Source organism: Ovis canadensis, chromosome 15, assembly GCF_042477335.2.
Source record: "Ovis canadensis isolate MfBH-ARS-UI-01 breed Bighorn chromosome 15, ARS-UI_OviCan_v2, whole genome shotgun sequence".
In the NCBI taxonomy this organism is placed as follows: Eukaryota; Metazoa; Chordata; class Mammalia; order Artiodactyla; family Bovidae; genus Ovis; species Ovis canadensis.
The window spans coordinates 16541867-16559059 of record NC_091259.1 but is presented as its reverse complement, the minus strand read 5'-3'; the positions used below and the strand labels follow the sequence as shown (position 1 = coordinate 16559059).

Sequence of the window (17193 nt, the reverse complement as noted above, 5' to 3'; positions counted from 1 at the left end):
TAATCACCAGAGCCCTTCATTTAAAAAATCAGGGAGAAGGAAGTAACACCTGTCATGTTCAGGTACAATGATTTGGTAGGCATAACTTGTTACCCCTGTGGTTTATTATTTCCATTTTCCTTCATACAGAACCCACTGCTGCTCCCACAGATGTCAAGGCTACAAGTGTATCTGTGTCAGAGATTCTTGTTGCATGGAAACATATTAAAGAGAGTCTAGGAAGACCACAGGGATTTGAGGTATGAATAGAATTCTTGAAAATAACCCTTATTATTTCTGTTGCCATTGTTTTCTCCTGAAGAGATGGTTTGGTGACACTTTAAGATTACATTCCTTTGAAATTTTGCTCTATGGAAAATAAGAAATATACTATTTTACTGACATATATTATGCTGCTCATTAGCTGGCTTATTTTTCAGGATAGTAGTTTCCACAGCACCAGACAAAGGTTTTTGAAAAATGAAAATAGATAGACCTTAAGATAAAAACCAGGACCTACCAGCTGCTATTTACCGGTATCCAATTCCGGTTAAAAAAATTATTGTGTATTTGTGGTTAAAAATATTCTTGTATATTTCTGTCCCATAATTTAATGTATGAAACAAGTTTTCCTACTATACTGTTCGTGGCACATCTTATCTCCTATACTAACTACTCAAATTTGCTAGAAACTTGGTAACCTGTACCTATTTACTCAAATGGCTTTTTGCCCTTCCAATTGTGTTGTTTTTAAACATAGTTATGCCAGCCTTATAACAGTGAACATTTTATAACAATTCATTGACTTCACTAAAATTCTAGCCTCCACATGGACTCAAGGTCTGCGGGCAGTTTGTGAACTGGAGAATGCCACAAAAACAAGATCCCACACTTTCATCCTGTTCTTATTCTTCCCTTTGCCAGTGAGGCATAGGATTAGAGGGGTAACTTATAAAATGCAAAGAAGTAACATCTAATCCAAGATCTTAACTGTCTTTAAACTTTTAATGTTTACTTTTCCTGTGTTTAAACTCACACTTACAGAAAATCATCTTGACTTTTGAACAATGATGTAATATAGGACTTGTATACCATAGTTTCCAGGCTAAATATCATCTTTCTTTACTCTATTTGTGTTTTCAAATAATGCCTAAGAGCTATTTGATTAATATAGAACTAGCTTTTGATAAAGATTACTGTGATTGGGAGTTTATACAATCTTACTAAGAGTTACAGCAAAGGACATTTATAGAAAAACATTACTTATAAGTATCGTGGATTTATTTCTATAATTTTGCTTCAATTTATTATTTGGCAATAATTCAATATGTATCATACCAGGATCATATGTTTGATTTATTAAAATCTCTTTTTCTCACTATCCACACTGCAGGGACCATGTCTGTTTACCAGTGAATCTCAGGACTGTGAATACAATAAATATTTGTTGAATGAGTGAATATCTATGCTTCATCAGTTCAGTTCAATTCAGTTCAGTCACTCAGTCGTGTCCAACTCTTTACGACCCCATGAATCGCAGCATGCCAGGCCTCCCTGTCCATCACCAACTCCTGGAGTTCACTCAGATTCACATCCATCGAATGAGTGATGTCATCCAGCCATCTCATCCTCGGTCATCCCCTTCTCCTCCTGCCCCCAATCCCTCCCAGCATCAATAGTCTTTTCCAATGAGTCAACTCTTCGCATGAGGTGGCCAAATTACTGGAGTTTCAGCTTTAGCATCAGTCCTTCCAAAGAAATCCCAGGGTTAATCTCCTTCAGAATGGACTGGTTGGATCTCCTTGCAGTCCAAGGGACTCTCAATAGTCTTCTCGAATACCACAGTTCAAAAGCATCAATTCTTCGGCGCTCAGCCTTCTTCACAGTCCAACTCTCACATCCATAGTCAACCCCTTTTTGTCCCTCTGTAGAAGACATGGGAGAAGGCAATGGCACCCCACTCCAGTACTCTTGCCTGGAAAATCCCATGGACAGAGGAGCCTGGTAGGCTGCTGTCCATGGGGTCGTGAAGAGTCGGACACGACTGAGAGAATTCCCCTTCGGACACGACTGAGAGAATTCCCTTTCACTTTTCACTTTCATGCATTGGAAAAGGAAATGGCAACCCACTCCATTATTCTTGCCTGGAGAATCCCAGGGACAAGGGAGCCTGGTGGGCTGCCGTCTATGGGGTAACACAGAGTTGAACACGACTGAAGTGACTTAGCTGCAGCAGCAGAAGACATGGGAGTGGCCTGCCCAGTTCCCCTTCACTGGGCCAGGGCAACATCCCCCAACTGCTGAGAAGATTGGCTGTATACTGAGAATTGTCCTACACGGTTGTTACCTGAAAAGATACCTTCCTCATAATCGGGCAACCCTAGGTCAATTACACTGGTTGAAACTCGTCCCTTGATTCAAGGAGGAAACAACTTAATGGTGCATGTTATTATCCGGAGCCTTTGTCATGCACATCAGACCAAGGCTAGATTATCTGGGACCCCATTCATGCTCAGTTCCCTCTCTTTCCCTGTCCTCTTCTCCCTTCCTTATAGATATTTACCTGCAAGCCTTCTCAATAAATCGCAATGATCAAATCACTATCTCAGGGTCTGCTTCTATGGAACCCAATCTAAAACAACTACACAAGCATAGGTCCAACTAGAACACTGAATCAGAACATCTGGTCTACATACTTACAGCAAGTCACAGTGTATTCTGTTGTTCAGAACAGTGAGGATTCAGGCTTTTACATCTCAAAGTGGTGCTCCTCTCACACAGCCAGATCTTCAACTTTTTTCCCTTGTCTGTACTAATGGTGTGACATTCATACTCCCACCGTGATTCACCTGTAATAATAGCTATTATCAGTGCTTCCCTGATAGCTCAGTTGGTTAAGAATCCGCCTGCAGTGCAGGGGACCCTGGTTCAATTTCTGGGTTGGAAAGATATGTTGCAGGAGAGGTAGGCTACCCACTCAAATATTCTTGGGCTTCCCTTGTGGCTCAGCTGGCAAAGAATCTACCTGCAATGTGGGAGACCTGTGTTCGATCCCTGGGTTGGGAAGATCTCCTGGAGAAGGGAAATGCTACCCACTCCAGTATTCTGGCTTGGAGAATTCCACGGACTTCATGTGTCCATCAGGTTGCAAAGAGTTGGACATGACTGAGTGATTTTCACTTTCAGCTTTTTCATATCCCCACCGTGATTCACCTGTAATAACAGCTTCTCCAGAGATCACATAAGATCTAGATTTGTGCACAATCCTTCTCTTTATAAATATAAGTCACCATGCATTCAACAAATATTTATTGGAGGCATACTAATTAACAGACACTCAGATAGATGCTAGGGATAAAACAATGAGAAATTTGAAGTCCCTATCTTCATGAAGCTTATGGTATAGTAGGGAACACAAACAATAAAGAAGCTAGCAAATAAATATGTAGTATAATTTCAGTTGCTGGTGTATACTGTGCTAAATGAACTGCTCAAGAAGGTAGCATTGACTCTGTTGACTATAGAAGTTTGAAGAATCACAGTTCCTGAGGTTGTGACATTTGACATGATCATATGAGAGATATGGGGGGAGGGGGCAGAGAAAATAGCAAACTCAAAGACTCTTGCTTAAAAGCATCCTGACCTTGTTCAAAGAACAGAACAGGAGTAGTATTGGTGAGATAGCAGTGAACAATAGGGAGAGTGGGAGCATGATGAAGGAAAATGGCCCAGACAAGAACAGGTTAGGTGGAGTCAGTCTTGGGAACCACAGGGACTTTAGATTTTATCTTCAGTATAAGGAAAACCCATGAAAGGATTATGAACAAAGAAAGTCAAGTCAGGATCTTACTCATATTTTAAAAGGGTCTCTTGGTCTAGAGGGTAAAGAATAGACTCTAGAGAAGACCTCAGGAGATGAGTGGAAAAACAGTCCTTCCAACCTAGTGGATGATGACTTTGCTTTTAACTAGAACAGTAGCAATGGAATCGATGAAACATGACCTTTTAAGATATATTTTGAGTGGAAGTGTGACAAGATTTGATTATGAATTGGATGTGAACTATGAAAAAGAGAGAAGTCAAAGGTAATTCCAGAGCTATCTGACCCAAGAAACTGGGTGAATGACAAATCACTCACATACATAAGGAAGTCATGGAGAAGAGCATATTTTAGAGAAAAAAAGATATTAAAGATTCTGGGTTTGATATGATAAATTTTATAAACATTTTTATTTCAAAAAAACTTATCAATTAAGTCTTGTTTTAAGAGAAAGTTTAGAGATAGAGCTATCACTCTGAGGATTCATCAGTATATTAATGGTTTTTATACATGTGCTAGCCAAGATCTCCTGTAGTATATTGGCCACCTAATGACCTGGGGAGTTCCTCTTTTGGCATCCTATCATTTTGCCTTTTCATACTGTTCATGGGGTTCTCAAGGCAAGAATACTGAAGTGGCTTGCCATTCCCTTCTCCATTGGACCACATTCTGTCAGACCTCTCCACAATGACCTGCCCATCTTGGGTTGCCCCGCAGGCATGGCTTGGTTTCATTGAGTTAGACAAGGCTGTGGTCCTAGTGTGATTAGATTGACTAGTTTTCTGTGAGTATGGTTTCAGTGTGTCTGCCCTCTGATGCCCTCTTGCAACACTTACCATCTTACTTGGGTTCCTCTTACCTTGGCGTGGGGTATCTCTTCATGGCTGTTCCAGCAAAGCACAGCCGCTGTTCCTTACCTTGGACGAGGGGTATCTCCTTACCGCCACCGTTCCTGACCTTCAACGTGGGATAGCTCCTCTAGGCCCTCCTGTGCAGCCACCATTCCTCGGGTTGCTCCTCCCAGCCGCCGGCCCTGGCCTCGGGCATGCGTGGCTCCTCCCAGCTGCCACCCCTGGCCTTGTGCTTGGGGTGGCTCCTCAAGGTCACCACCCCTGGCCTCGGGTGTGAGGTCACTTCTCCTGGCCACCCCTGATCTTGGACGCGGGGTGTCTCCTCCTGGAGATAGTAGGAAAAATAGGAAATGGCAAAATGATAAGATACCAAAAGAGGAACTCTCCAGGTCATTAGGTTCCCAATATGCTACTGGAGATCAGTGGAGAAATAACTCCAGAAAGAATGAAGGGATGGAGCCAAAGCAAAAACAATACCCAGTTGTGGATGTGACTGATGAGAGAAGCAAGATCTGATGCTGTAAAGAGCAATATTGCATAGGAACCTGGAATGTCAGGTCCATGAATCAAGGCAAATTGGAAGTGGTCAAACAAGAGATGGCACGGGTGAATGTCGACATTCTAGGAATCAGCGAACTAAAATGGACTGGAATGGGTGAATTTAACTCAGATGACCATTACATCTACTACTGCAGACAGGAATCCCTCAGAAGAGATGGAGTAGCCATCATGGTCAACAAAAGAGTCTGAAATGCAGTACTTGGATGCAATCTCAAAAATGACAGAATGATCTCTGTTCATCTCCAAGGCAAACCATTCAATATCACAGTTATCCAAGTCTATGTCCCAACCAGTAATGCTGAAGAAACCGAAGTTGAATGGTTTTATGAAGAGCTACAAGATCTTTTAGAACTAACACCCCAAAAAGATGTCTTTTTCATTATAGGGGACTGGAATGCAAAAGTAGGAAGTCAAGAAACACCTGGAGTAACAGGCAAATTTGGCCTTGGAATGCAGAATGAAGCAGGGCAAAGACTAATAGAGTTTTGCCAAGAAAATACACTGGTCATAGCAAACACCCTCTTCCAACAACACAAGAGAAGACTCTACACATGGACATCACCAGGTGGTCAACACTGAAATCAGATTGATTATATTCTTTGCAGCCAAAGATGGAGAAGCTCTATACAGTCAACAAAAACAAGACCGGGAGCTGACTGTGGCTCAGATCAAGAACTCCTTATTGCCAAATTCAGACTTAAATTGAAGAAAGTAGGGAAAACCACTAGACCATTCAGGTATGACCTCAATCAAATCCTTTATGATTATACAGTGGAAGTGAGTAATAGATTTAAGGGTCTAGATCTGATAGACAGAGTGCCTGATGAACTATGGAATGAGGTTCATGACATTGTACACGAGACAGGAATCAAGACCATCCCCATGGAAAAGAAATGAAAGAAAGCAAAATGGCTGTCTGGGGAGGCCTTACAAATAGCTGTGAAAAGAAGAGAGGTGAAAAGCAAAGGAGAAAAGGAAAGATATAAGCATCTGAATGCAGACTTCCAAAGAATAGCAAGAAGAGATAAGAAAGCCTTCGTCAGTGATCAATGCAAAGAGAGGAAAACAACAGAATGGGAAAGACTAGAGATCTCTTCAAGAAAATTAGAGATACCAAGGGAACATTTTATGCAAAGATGGGCTCGGTAAAGGACAGAACTGCTCTGGACCTAACAGAAGCAGACTATATTAAGAAGAGGTGGCAAGAATACACAGAAGAACTGTACAAAAAAGATCTTCATGACCCAGATAATCATGATGATGTGATCACTGATCTAGAGCCAGACATCTTGGAATGTGAAGTCAAGTGGGCCTTAGAAAGCATCACTATGAACAAAGCTAGTGGAGGTGATGGAATTCCAATGGAGCTGTTTCAAATCCTGAAAGATGATCCTGAAAAAGTGCTGCACTCAATATGCCAGCAAGTTTGGAAAACTCAGCAGTGGCCACAGGACTGGAAAACGTCAGTTTTCATTCCAATTCCAAAGAAAGGCAATTTAAAAGAATGCTCAAACTACTGCACAATTGCACTCATCTCACATGCTAGTAAAGTAATGCTCAAAATTCTCCAAGCCAGGCTTTAGCAATACATGAACCGTGAACTCCCTGATGGGTAAGCTGGTTTTAGAAAAGGCAGAGATGAAATTGCCAGCATCCGCTGGATCATGGAAAAAGCAAGAGAGTTCCAGAAAAACATCTATTTCTGCTTTATTGACTATGCCAAAGCCTTTGACTGTGTGGATCACAATAAACTGTGGAAAATTGTGAAAGAGATGGGAATACCAGACCACCTAACCTGCCTCTTTGAGAAATCTGTATGCAGGTCAGGAAGCAACAGTTAGAACTGGACATGGAACAACAGACTGGTTCCAAATAGGAAAAGGAGTACGTCAAGGCTGTATATTGTCCCCCTGCTTATTTAACTTATATGCAGAGTACATCATGAGAAACGCTGGACTAGAAGAAACACAAGCTGCAATCAAGATTGCCGGGAGAAATATCAATAATCTCAGATATGCAGATGACACCACCTTTATGGCAGAAAGTGAAGAGGAGCTAAAAAGCCTCTTGATGAAAGTGAAACTGGAGAGTGAAAAACTTGGCTTAAAGCTCAACATTCAGAAAACTAAGATTATGGCATCTGGTCCCATCACTTCATGGGAAATAGATGGGGAAACAGTAGAAACACTGTCAGACTTTATTTTGGGGGGCTCCAAAATCACTGCAGATGATGATTGCAGCCATGAAATTAAAAGATACTTACTCCTTGGAAAAAAAGTCATAACCAACCTAGATAGTATATTCAAAAGCAGAGACATTACTTTCCTGACTAAGGTCCGTCTAGTCAAGGCTATGATTTTTCCTGTGGTCACGTATGAATGTGAAAGTTGGACTGTGAAGAAGGCTGAGCGCCGAAGAATTTATGCGTTTGAACTGTGGTGTTGGAGAAGACTCTTCAGGGTCTCTTGGACTGCAAGGAGATCCAACCAGTCCATTCTGAAGGAGATCAACCCTGGCATTTCTTTGGAAGGAATGATGCTAAAGCTGAATCTCCAGTATTTTGGCCACCTCACGTGAAGATTTGACTCATTGGAAAAGACTCTGATGCTGGGAGAGATTGGGGGCAGGAGGAGAAGAGGACGACAGAGGATGAGATGGCTGGATGGCATCACGGACTCTATGGACATGAGTCTGAGTGAACTCTGGGAGTTGGTGATGGACAGGGAGGCCTGGCATGCTGCGATTCATGGGGTCACAAAGAGTCAGACACTAGTGAGCGACTGAACTGAACTGAACTGAGCCAAGATCATTGAGTATCGATACAGATGTCTGAGGATTGAGCCCTATGGTCTCTCACCATTTGGAACAGAAGAAAGAAAGAGGATATGGCCAAAGAAACTATAGGAGACACAAAGAAGTTCAAAAGCCAAGAAAAGAATTTTAAGATGGCATGTTCTACTGAGTCAAACAAAAGCTGCTAAGAAATTCAGAATTTTGAGGCCTGAGACTGCCAATGGATATAGCAATGCAGAGATCCTATTGACCACAGTGATGCCAATGATCAAGTTCTGACTAAAGAATAAGGTCAAGATCACTCCGGAACTACAGAGTGTCAGAGCACAAAGTTTCTGTTAAATCTACCTTATTCAAAATGACAACTTACAAGCAAAAATGGAATATCCTTAAAGATATAAGTGAATAGGGATTAATCAAATTCTGAAGCAATTATTGCATGACAGCATCTTTAATTAAAATAAATCAAGGCAAAATTCTGACAACTAGTTTTATATGTAACAATGGCACAGAATCCATCGGCACAATAGCAGTTATACTATTTTATAGTACATTATAAATTAAAGTTTTAAAAAGATGGCATTTTGTCACCAAAAAGAATCAATATCTTGTTAATGGGAATATCAAATGTATGCTTTTATGATCAGAAAATAATTAAAACATTTAGGACCACCATGATGTTTAAAAATCCGCTTTGCAGTGTGGAGTACATGGGTTCACTCCCTGGTCAGGGAGCTGAGTTCCCACATGCTTCAGAGCAACTGGGCCCTTGCGTGGTGACTACTGAGCCCCCACACCACAACTAGAGGTGTATGCTCTGCAACTAAAGATTCACATGATGCACCAAAGATCCTGTGTGCCACAACTAAGATCCACTGCAGACAAATAAATAAAAGAAAATGATTGAAAACCTTATATGATTCAATGGCCAAATATGACACTGTTATTTTAAACAAAATATAGGCAGCAAAGACTGCTTATAAATAAATACTATCTCATAATTGCATAGATGCATGTAGATTTTAAAAATATGATGTAAGCAAAACTTACCAGCATTACTCTCCCACCCTTTTTTTTCTGCACTCTCCCTCCTTTTGTTTTTTTTTTTTTTAATTTCTATTTTTACTTTATTTTACTTTACAATTCTGTATTGGTTTTGCCATACATTGACATGAATCCACCACGGGTGTACATGCATTCCCAAACATGAAACCCCCTCCCACCTCCCTCCCCATAACATCTCTCTGGGTCATCCCCGTGCACCAGCCCCAAGCATGCTGTATCCTGCACTGGACATAGACTGGCGATTCAATTCTCCCTCCCTTTAAAAACAAAACAAAACAAAACAAAACACCCTACCTCTGTTCTTCACCTTACCACTTCAGAGCTTACTGTTGTCATTGACTCCTTGTCTTTTTTAAAAAAGATGTCCTCAACTAAATATTTATAAAACATACTAAACCCTAAAACTTAATGTTTCATCACCTCGCTGTCCCCCTCCTGTACTGCATCCCAATCACAATATTGTTATATTTATCAATAGTGTAATTCCGAGCATGGTGACAGTGAAGCAAGGACATGCTTTTGTCACGAAAGTAATGAGACTAGTTTTAAACATTATATACTTATCCTGTCAGTCCTCTGGGTAATTTTTCTAGCTCTAATTGCAGTTTTACCTGCAATGTTTAAAGCAGTTAGTAACTAAAAGCACTAATGGTGTGCCATTTTAAAAGTAGTGGAGACAGTGTTTTGGGCCAGCTCTCTTGTTTTTCCTGAATTGAATGTGTGAGTAAGAGAGAAAAGGTTTTGCTCTTATGAATACTTCAAATGAGAGACAATAAACAGATAGAAGTAAGTAAGTAAAATAATATATGTAGGTAACAGTACATATAGCTAACAATACATGCAGAAATGCAAAGTTCATTTAAGGAACAGAAGGAGATGGATAACTAGACCTTGATGAACAGTGTTGTAAGTAGAATTTAAAGCAGTCAAAATCAGGTGAGCAGACACAGATCATATAGGGATAAATAGATCATGAGAAGAGTTTGTATTTTATTTCAAATAAAATGAAAAGCCATCAGGGCAATTTTAGGAGGAGACTGACAATGTCTGATTTACATTATTTAAGATATTACTCTGGCTGCTGTTCCATGCAGAATGAAAGGGCAAGGAGAGAAAGGTTAGGAGTTGAACCAGGAGGTTATTGCAATAATCCATGCAAGAAATGATGATAACTTAGACTAAGGTCATAAGAGTGAAACAGGAGGAAAGTAGACTTATTTTAGAGACAGGGCTGGCAGAATTTCCTGATTGATCAGACATGGAGGGAAGGAAAATGATGATTCTCATATCGGGCTTGGTCAAATGAATGCACAGTGGTGCCATTTATCAAATAATACCAATAACAATACATTTTTAAAAGGGAAAACCTGGACAAAGAAGAGATTTGAAAGTGGGAAATAAAGAAGTGTGTTTCAGCTAAATCAAATTTGAGATGCCTAGTGGATATCTAAGAGAATAAGTCAAATAAGCAATAGGCTAAGTGAGTTTACAGTCTAATTAGGAAATCAGAGCTGAAGACACAAGGGGGCAATCACCAGGCTGGTATTTAAAACCATTCTACTACATGAATGGACAAATTTCCAGAAAGGGGAAAGAAGAGGTATGAAGGGAGAGATTACCTGTGACCTGGTACACTCAGCATGTAGAAGTTTAACTGAAGGAAAAGGATCATCAAGGAGAATAACAAAGAGAGATCAGCTTGATGGGGGGAAAATCAGGTGTGTGAGGGATCAAAGAAAGTAAAAGAGCTAATCAAAAAGAAGGAAACAGTCAGTTGTGTTTAAACTTGCTAAGAAATCAAGTGAGATCAAAGCAAAAAAGTGTCTAATGAGTTTAGAGGTCACTGGTGATCTTCTGAAAAATTTCACAATTAAATGATCAATATCCCTTATGTTATCAATTTAGTTACATACGACCAGGCAATGGTGGGGGGGGGGGCTCTTTTTTTCAGATATAAAATACCCTCAAAATCAAGCACTACTAATGTCTAAATAATGATCAGTAGCAACAATTTGGGAAGAGAGTGCATCAATATAGAACTCTCAGGCCAGCAACAGCTGTATTTGTTTTGGAACCATTTGTCTCTTTTCAGAATACCAAGGTGTTTTAACATACATTAGAATCATAAACTCTCTGGTATTGTTATCAGAAATGGTTAAGAGTCAGACTCAACTGCTAATATGTTTTCGCACCAGCCAATGACTATGAGAGTCTGATTACCACTGCAGAAAACTATTTTAGCCTCAGAGAAAAACAGTTAAAAGAAGTCAAGATGAGACTTTTATATGGGAAAGTTCCCTTGATACACCAGGAATAATTGGGGGAAGGTGGTAGGTGAGAAAAAAGAAATCATTTCTGAAGTTATTGGCACACATTTATTTCTTTCTAAGATATGGCTCCTCTCAAACATATACTCAACTACCAGTCTGATATTGAAAAACTCTACCTCTAGAATGCATAGTGTGGTGTTAACTAATGATAACCCCTCAATGCACTCTTAATAAACAAGCAAACTTGAACCTATGTGTAGTTCACTTGGCTCTGAAACATTTGTGTTTTCTCTTCTACTAATCTTGGGAGGCTACCCCCTAGCAAGGGTCATTTACAAGGAAGATGGAGCAATAGTCATCAAGGGCAATAAAGTCCCTAAAGCCCTTATAGCATCACTTGATCTCCCCTGGTGAGTGCTCCTCACTGTGCTCTCCTTCCCCTGTTCTCACTCAGTGCTCCTCAGTTGACTCACAGCCTGACTCTGATTGTGACCCGGATTGTCAGACAGATCCGGATCTTGTTTGTCCTTGATCTGATTTTCTGTGTTTTGTCTGAATCTCAGTTATCATTTCTTACTCATTCATTTATTTATCCATGTGATAGTTGTTGAATACCTGCTTTGTTTTGGTGCAATGCGTGGGGTAAAGCAATAAGTAAAATAGACAAGGTCCCTGCCCTTAGGAAGCTCACAGTCTAGCAAGGGTAACCCTTATTTCACTTTCTTTTATTTTTGTTTTTGGGGGATTTTGTTGTTGTTTTTCTTTGGTAAGTCCTGGCAGCTCCTTTTGTTTAATGAAATGGTTTTGACATTCTTTTTCTTGATGAAGCCAGACCTACTGGGCAGGAGTAAGGATCTCAGTAGGAGGCTTTCCCTGACACCATCTGTCAATTTCCTACCTATAGTTGGCATTTTTGTCTTTTACAGGGAAGCCTCCATTACATCTTATTTTAAGAAGTAATGAATCAAGCATTTTGACCTAAACTATAGTCATTGGCAACTAACACTTGCAAATACATTAACCAAGTAATTCAAATCAAACTGATTAATTTTTGTTATTAAAATGATTAATTGCTCTATCTAACAGAATGGTCAAAACAATTGATATAGTATAAATAGCAATGCATAAAAACAGGGTCAGAATGATGACAGTCCCTAGCTCGACAGAAAGTAAAATGACTTTATAGTAAAGGGCTTCAGGAAATTTTAGCAATGTCATCCCTTTTAATTTATAAGTGGGTCCACCCATGGAATTTCTAAATGTCACAATTAGGCTAGATTAGAACTCTGTTATGAGTTCTAATAGGTAGTCTTTTCACCTAGCTTTTAAGACTGCCGTCTATAAATCTAGTATTACCTCACAAAAAACATCATCTGAGGGAAAGAGTATGAAATCACAAATATAGACACCAATCCATCTAATTATATTTTACAAATATTTGAACTATTTTGTTGACATTATCTTAAAATCACCCATTTGAGAAGTTTGATTACTTACATGGAAGTAGCTTGAGATTTCATGGCTACAGAGACTAAACGCAGAAATCGTTGACATTGAGATATATGAAATTTCTAGCTCTGACGTGCAGCATGATTGAAAATCAGAAGTGAGCTATATTTATTGAATGATTTTGATTTTTGAATTACCATGACTATCCCATCTGGATTGCCATCCCTGTCACTGGCCCATGCAAGTAAATTATTAGATTCAGTTTGGAATTTATGAACCCACCAGCATTAAGTGTCCTGTGAACAGTAATTCCTGAATCCTAGAGCAGAACCTCTCAAGCTTTTCTGAGAAAATCAGTATTTTATGTGTATCCACAATCAGAACAGATGCCAGTGTAGCCAGAAAAAAAGAGGAAAGAGTCAGTCGCTCAGTCCTGTCTGACTTTTTGTGACCCCATGGGCTATATAGCCCACCCGGCTCATCTGTCCATAGAATTCTCTAGGCAAAAATGCTTGGGTGGGTAGCCATTCAATTCTCCAGGTGATCTTCCGGACCCAGGGATCAAAACTGGGTCTCCCACATTACAGGCAAATTCTTTGCTGTCTGAGCCACCAGGGAAGCCCATTTTTTCCTCTGATTTTCCCAAATTGAGAGGAATGACAAATGAAATTAAGTGCTAATGGAATGCTGAATGATTATTTTTTGTTATTTCTTCACTTAGTAAATGTTTATTTTAAAATTTAAAATTTTATTTTATTTTATTTTTTAATTTTTATTTTTACTTTATTTTACTTTACAATACTGTATTGGTTTTGCCATACATTGACATGAATCCACCACGGGTGTACATGCGATCCCAAACATGAACCCCCCCTCCCCACAACATCCCTCTGGGTCATCCCCATGCACCAGCCCCAAGCATGCTGTATCCTGCGTCGGACATAGACTGGTGATTCGATTCTTACATGATAGTATACATGTTTCAATGCCATTCTCCCAAATCATCCCACCTTCTCCCTCTCCCTCTGAGTCCAAAAGTCCACTATACACATCTGTGTCTTTTTTGCTGTCTTACATACAGGGTCATCATTGCCATCTTTCTAAATTCCATATATATGTGTTAGTATACTGTATTGGTGTTTTTCTTTCTGGCTTACTTCACTCTGTATAATCAGCTCCAGTTTCATCCATCTCATCAGAACTGATTCAAATGTATGCTTTTTAACGGCTGAGTAATACTCCATTGTGTATATGTACCACAGCTTTCTTATCCATTCATCTGCTGATGGATATCTAGGTTGTTTCCATGTCTTGGCTATTATAAACAGTGCTGCGATGAACATTGGGGTACATGTGTCTCTTTCCATTCTGGTTTCCTCGGTGTGTATGCCCAGCAGTGGGATTGCTGGGTCATATGGCAGTTCTATTTGCAATTTTTTAAGGAATCTCCACACTGTTTTCCATAGTGGTTGTACTAGTTTGCATTCCCACCAACAGTGTAGGAGGGTTCCCTTTTCTCCACACCCTCTCCAGCATTTATTGCTTGCAGATTTTTGGATCGCAGACATTCTGACTGGTGTGAAGTGGTACCTCATTGTGGTTTTGATTTGCATTTCTCTAATAATGAGTGATGTTGAGCATCTTTTCATGTGTTTGTTAGCCATCCGTATGTCTTCTTTGGAGAAATTCAAATTCGTGCCCATTGAGTTGGTGACACTATATAATCATCTCATCTCCTATCACCCCCTCCTCCTTTTGCCTCAGTCTTTCCCAGCATCATGGTCTTTTCCAGTGAGTCAGCTTTTCGCATCAGGTAGCCCACGTATTGGAACCTTAGCTTCAGCAACAGTTCTTCCAATGAACATTTAGGGTTTACTTCCTTTAGGATTGACTGGTTTGATTTCCTTGCTATCCAAGATACTCTCAAGTATCTTCTCCAGCATGATTCAAAAGCTTCAATTTGTTTACTTAAATTTTCCATAAACACCTCACAATATTAAACTGTGATCTTTTTTTAAGAGTAAGAACTATATTTTAATGATTTTTGCATTTCTGCTGCCTAGCACAGTGCCTGATACTAAATAAATATAGTTCTTGGACAGCAAGGAAATCAAACCAGTCAATCCTAAAGGAAGTAAACCCTAAATGTTCATTGGAAGAACTGTTGCTGAAGCTAAGGTTCCAATACGTGGGCTACCTGATGCGAAAAGCTGACTCACTGGAAAAGACCATGATGCTGGGAAAGACTGAGGCAAAAGGAGGAGGGGGTGATAGGAGATGAGATGATTATATAGTGTCACCAACTCAATGGGCATGAATTTGAGCAAATTCTGGGAGACAGTGAAGGACAGGGCAGCCTGGCATGCTGCAGTCCATGGGGTCGCAGAGTGAGACATGACTTAGCAACTGAAAAACAACAAAGTAAACAAAAGGCAGAGAGGAAGAACATTGGAACAAGATAATTCTTATGTCCATAATAACCCTGGGATTCCTTAGCATCCTGATATTCTGGAGAGACATTCCTGAAAATAAACCCATGCCAATGCCTTTCATGAGCATAAGTTTCTGTTTGCATAAGCATATGCTTCTGTCCCTAATGTCCTCAATTTTCCTAAATAAAACAATATATTATTAATAAAAATTTTACTGAATAAACTAAAAAAGGAATTTTAGAAATATTTTATGTATTATATAATTTGCCTGTGAAACATAATTCCCCATGACTATCAAATTAACGGTATTCATATTCATTGTGGCCTTTTTGAAAGATTTTTATTAACTATGTATTTTTTTGCCATGCTCCTTGCCTTTATTTTTTTATATAAATTTATTTATTTTAATTGGAGGTTAATTACTTTACACTATTGGATTGGTTTTGCCATACATCAACATGAATCCGCCACAGGTATACACGCGTTCCCCAACCTGAACCCCCCTCCCTCCTCCCTCCCTGTACCATCCCTCTGGGTCTTCTCAGTGCACCAGCCCCAAGCATCCAGCTCAGTTCAGTTCAGTTCAGTTTAGTCGCTCAGTCGTGTCCAACTCTTTGCGACCCCATGAATCGCAGCACGCCAGGCCTCCCTGTCCATCACCATCTCCCAGAGTTCACTCAGATTCACATCCATTGAGTCCGTGATGCCATCCAGCCATCTCATCCTGGGTCGTCCCCTTCTCCTCCTGCCCCCAATCCCTCCCAGCATCAGAGTCTTTCCCAATGAGTTACCTCTTCGCATGAGGTGGCCAAAGTACTGGAGCTTCAGCTTTAGCATCATTCCTTCCAAAGAAATCCCAGGGTTGATCTCCTTCAGAATGGACTGGTTGGGTCTCCTTGCAGACCAAGGGACTCTCAAAAGTCTTCTCCAACACCAAAGTTCAAAAGCATCAATTCTTCGGCGCTCAGCCCATAGTCCAACTCTCGCATCCATACATGACCACAGGAAAAACCATAGCCTTGACTAGACGGACCTTAGTCGGAAAAGTAATGTCTCTGCTTTTGAATATACTATCTAGATTGGTCATAACTTTTCTTCCAAGGAGTAAGCGTCTTTGAATATCATGGCTGCAGTCACATGCATCAAACCTGGACTGGCAATTCATTTCATATATGATATTATACATGTTTCAATGCCATTCTCCCAAATCATCCCACCCTCGCCCTCTCCCACAGAGTCCAAAAGACTGCTCTATATATCTGTGTCTCTTTTGCTGTCTCACATACAGGGTTATCATTACCATCTTTCCAAATTCCATATATATGCATTAGTATACTGTATTGGTGTTTTTTCTTTCTGGCTTACTTCACTCTGTATAATCGGCTCCAGTTTCGTCCACCTCATTAGAACTGAATCAAATGTATTCTTTTTAATGGCTGAGTAATACTCCATTGTGTATATGTACCATAGCTTTCTTATCCATTTGTCTGCTGATGGACATCTAGGTTGCTTCCATGTCCTGGCTATTCTAAACAGTGTTGTGATGAACATTGGGGTACACGTGTCTCTTTCAATTCACATGAAAAGATGTTCAACATCACTCATTATCAGAGAAATGCAAATCAAAACCACAATGAGGTACCATTTCACGCCAGTCAGAATGGCTGTGATCCAAAAGTCTACAAGCAATAAATGCTGGAGATGGTGTGGAGAAAAGGGAACCCTCTTACACTGTTGGTGAGAATGCAAACTAGTACAGCCACTATGGAGAACAGTGTGGAGATTCCTTAAAAAACTGGAAATAGAACTGCCTTATGACCCAGCAATCCCACTGCTGGGCATACACGCGGAGGAAACCAGCATTAACTATGTATTTTAATGGCTGGGTTCATTTCAGCAAAAAGCAACAATGTATTTTTATAGCAAGGAGAAAAGTACACGGTTCTGATGTTGAAGTTTTTCATGCTTACTAT

The 17193-nt window shown here is 40.0% G+C and overlaps 1 protein-coding gene across 1 annotated transcript in view; it reads left to right on the top strand.

Annotated features, from left to right (window-relative positions):
* The window catches only part of CNTN5 (contactin 5), a 642146-nt gene that overhangs the window by 588168 nt on the left and 36785 nt on the right, over window positions 1–17193 (top strand). Inside the window, exon 18 of the mRNA XM_069553671.2 lies at window positions 130–239. Coding sequence (XP_069409772.2) covers window positions 130–239 — 110 coding nt within the window. The remainder of the gene's footprint in view (window positions 1–129; window positions 240–17193) is intronic.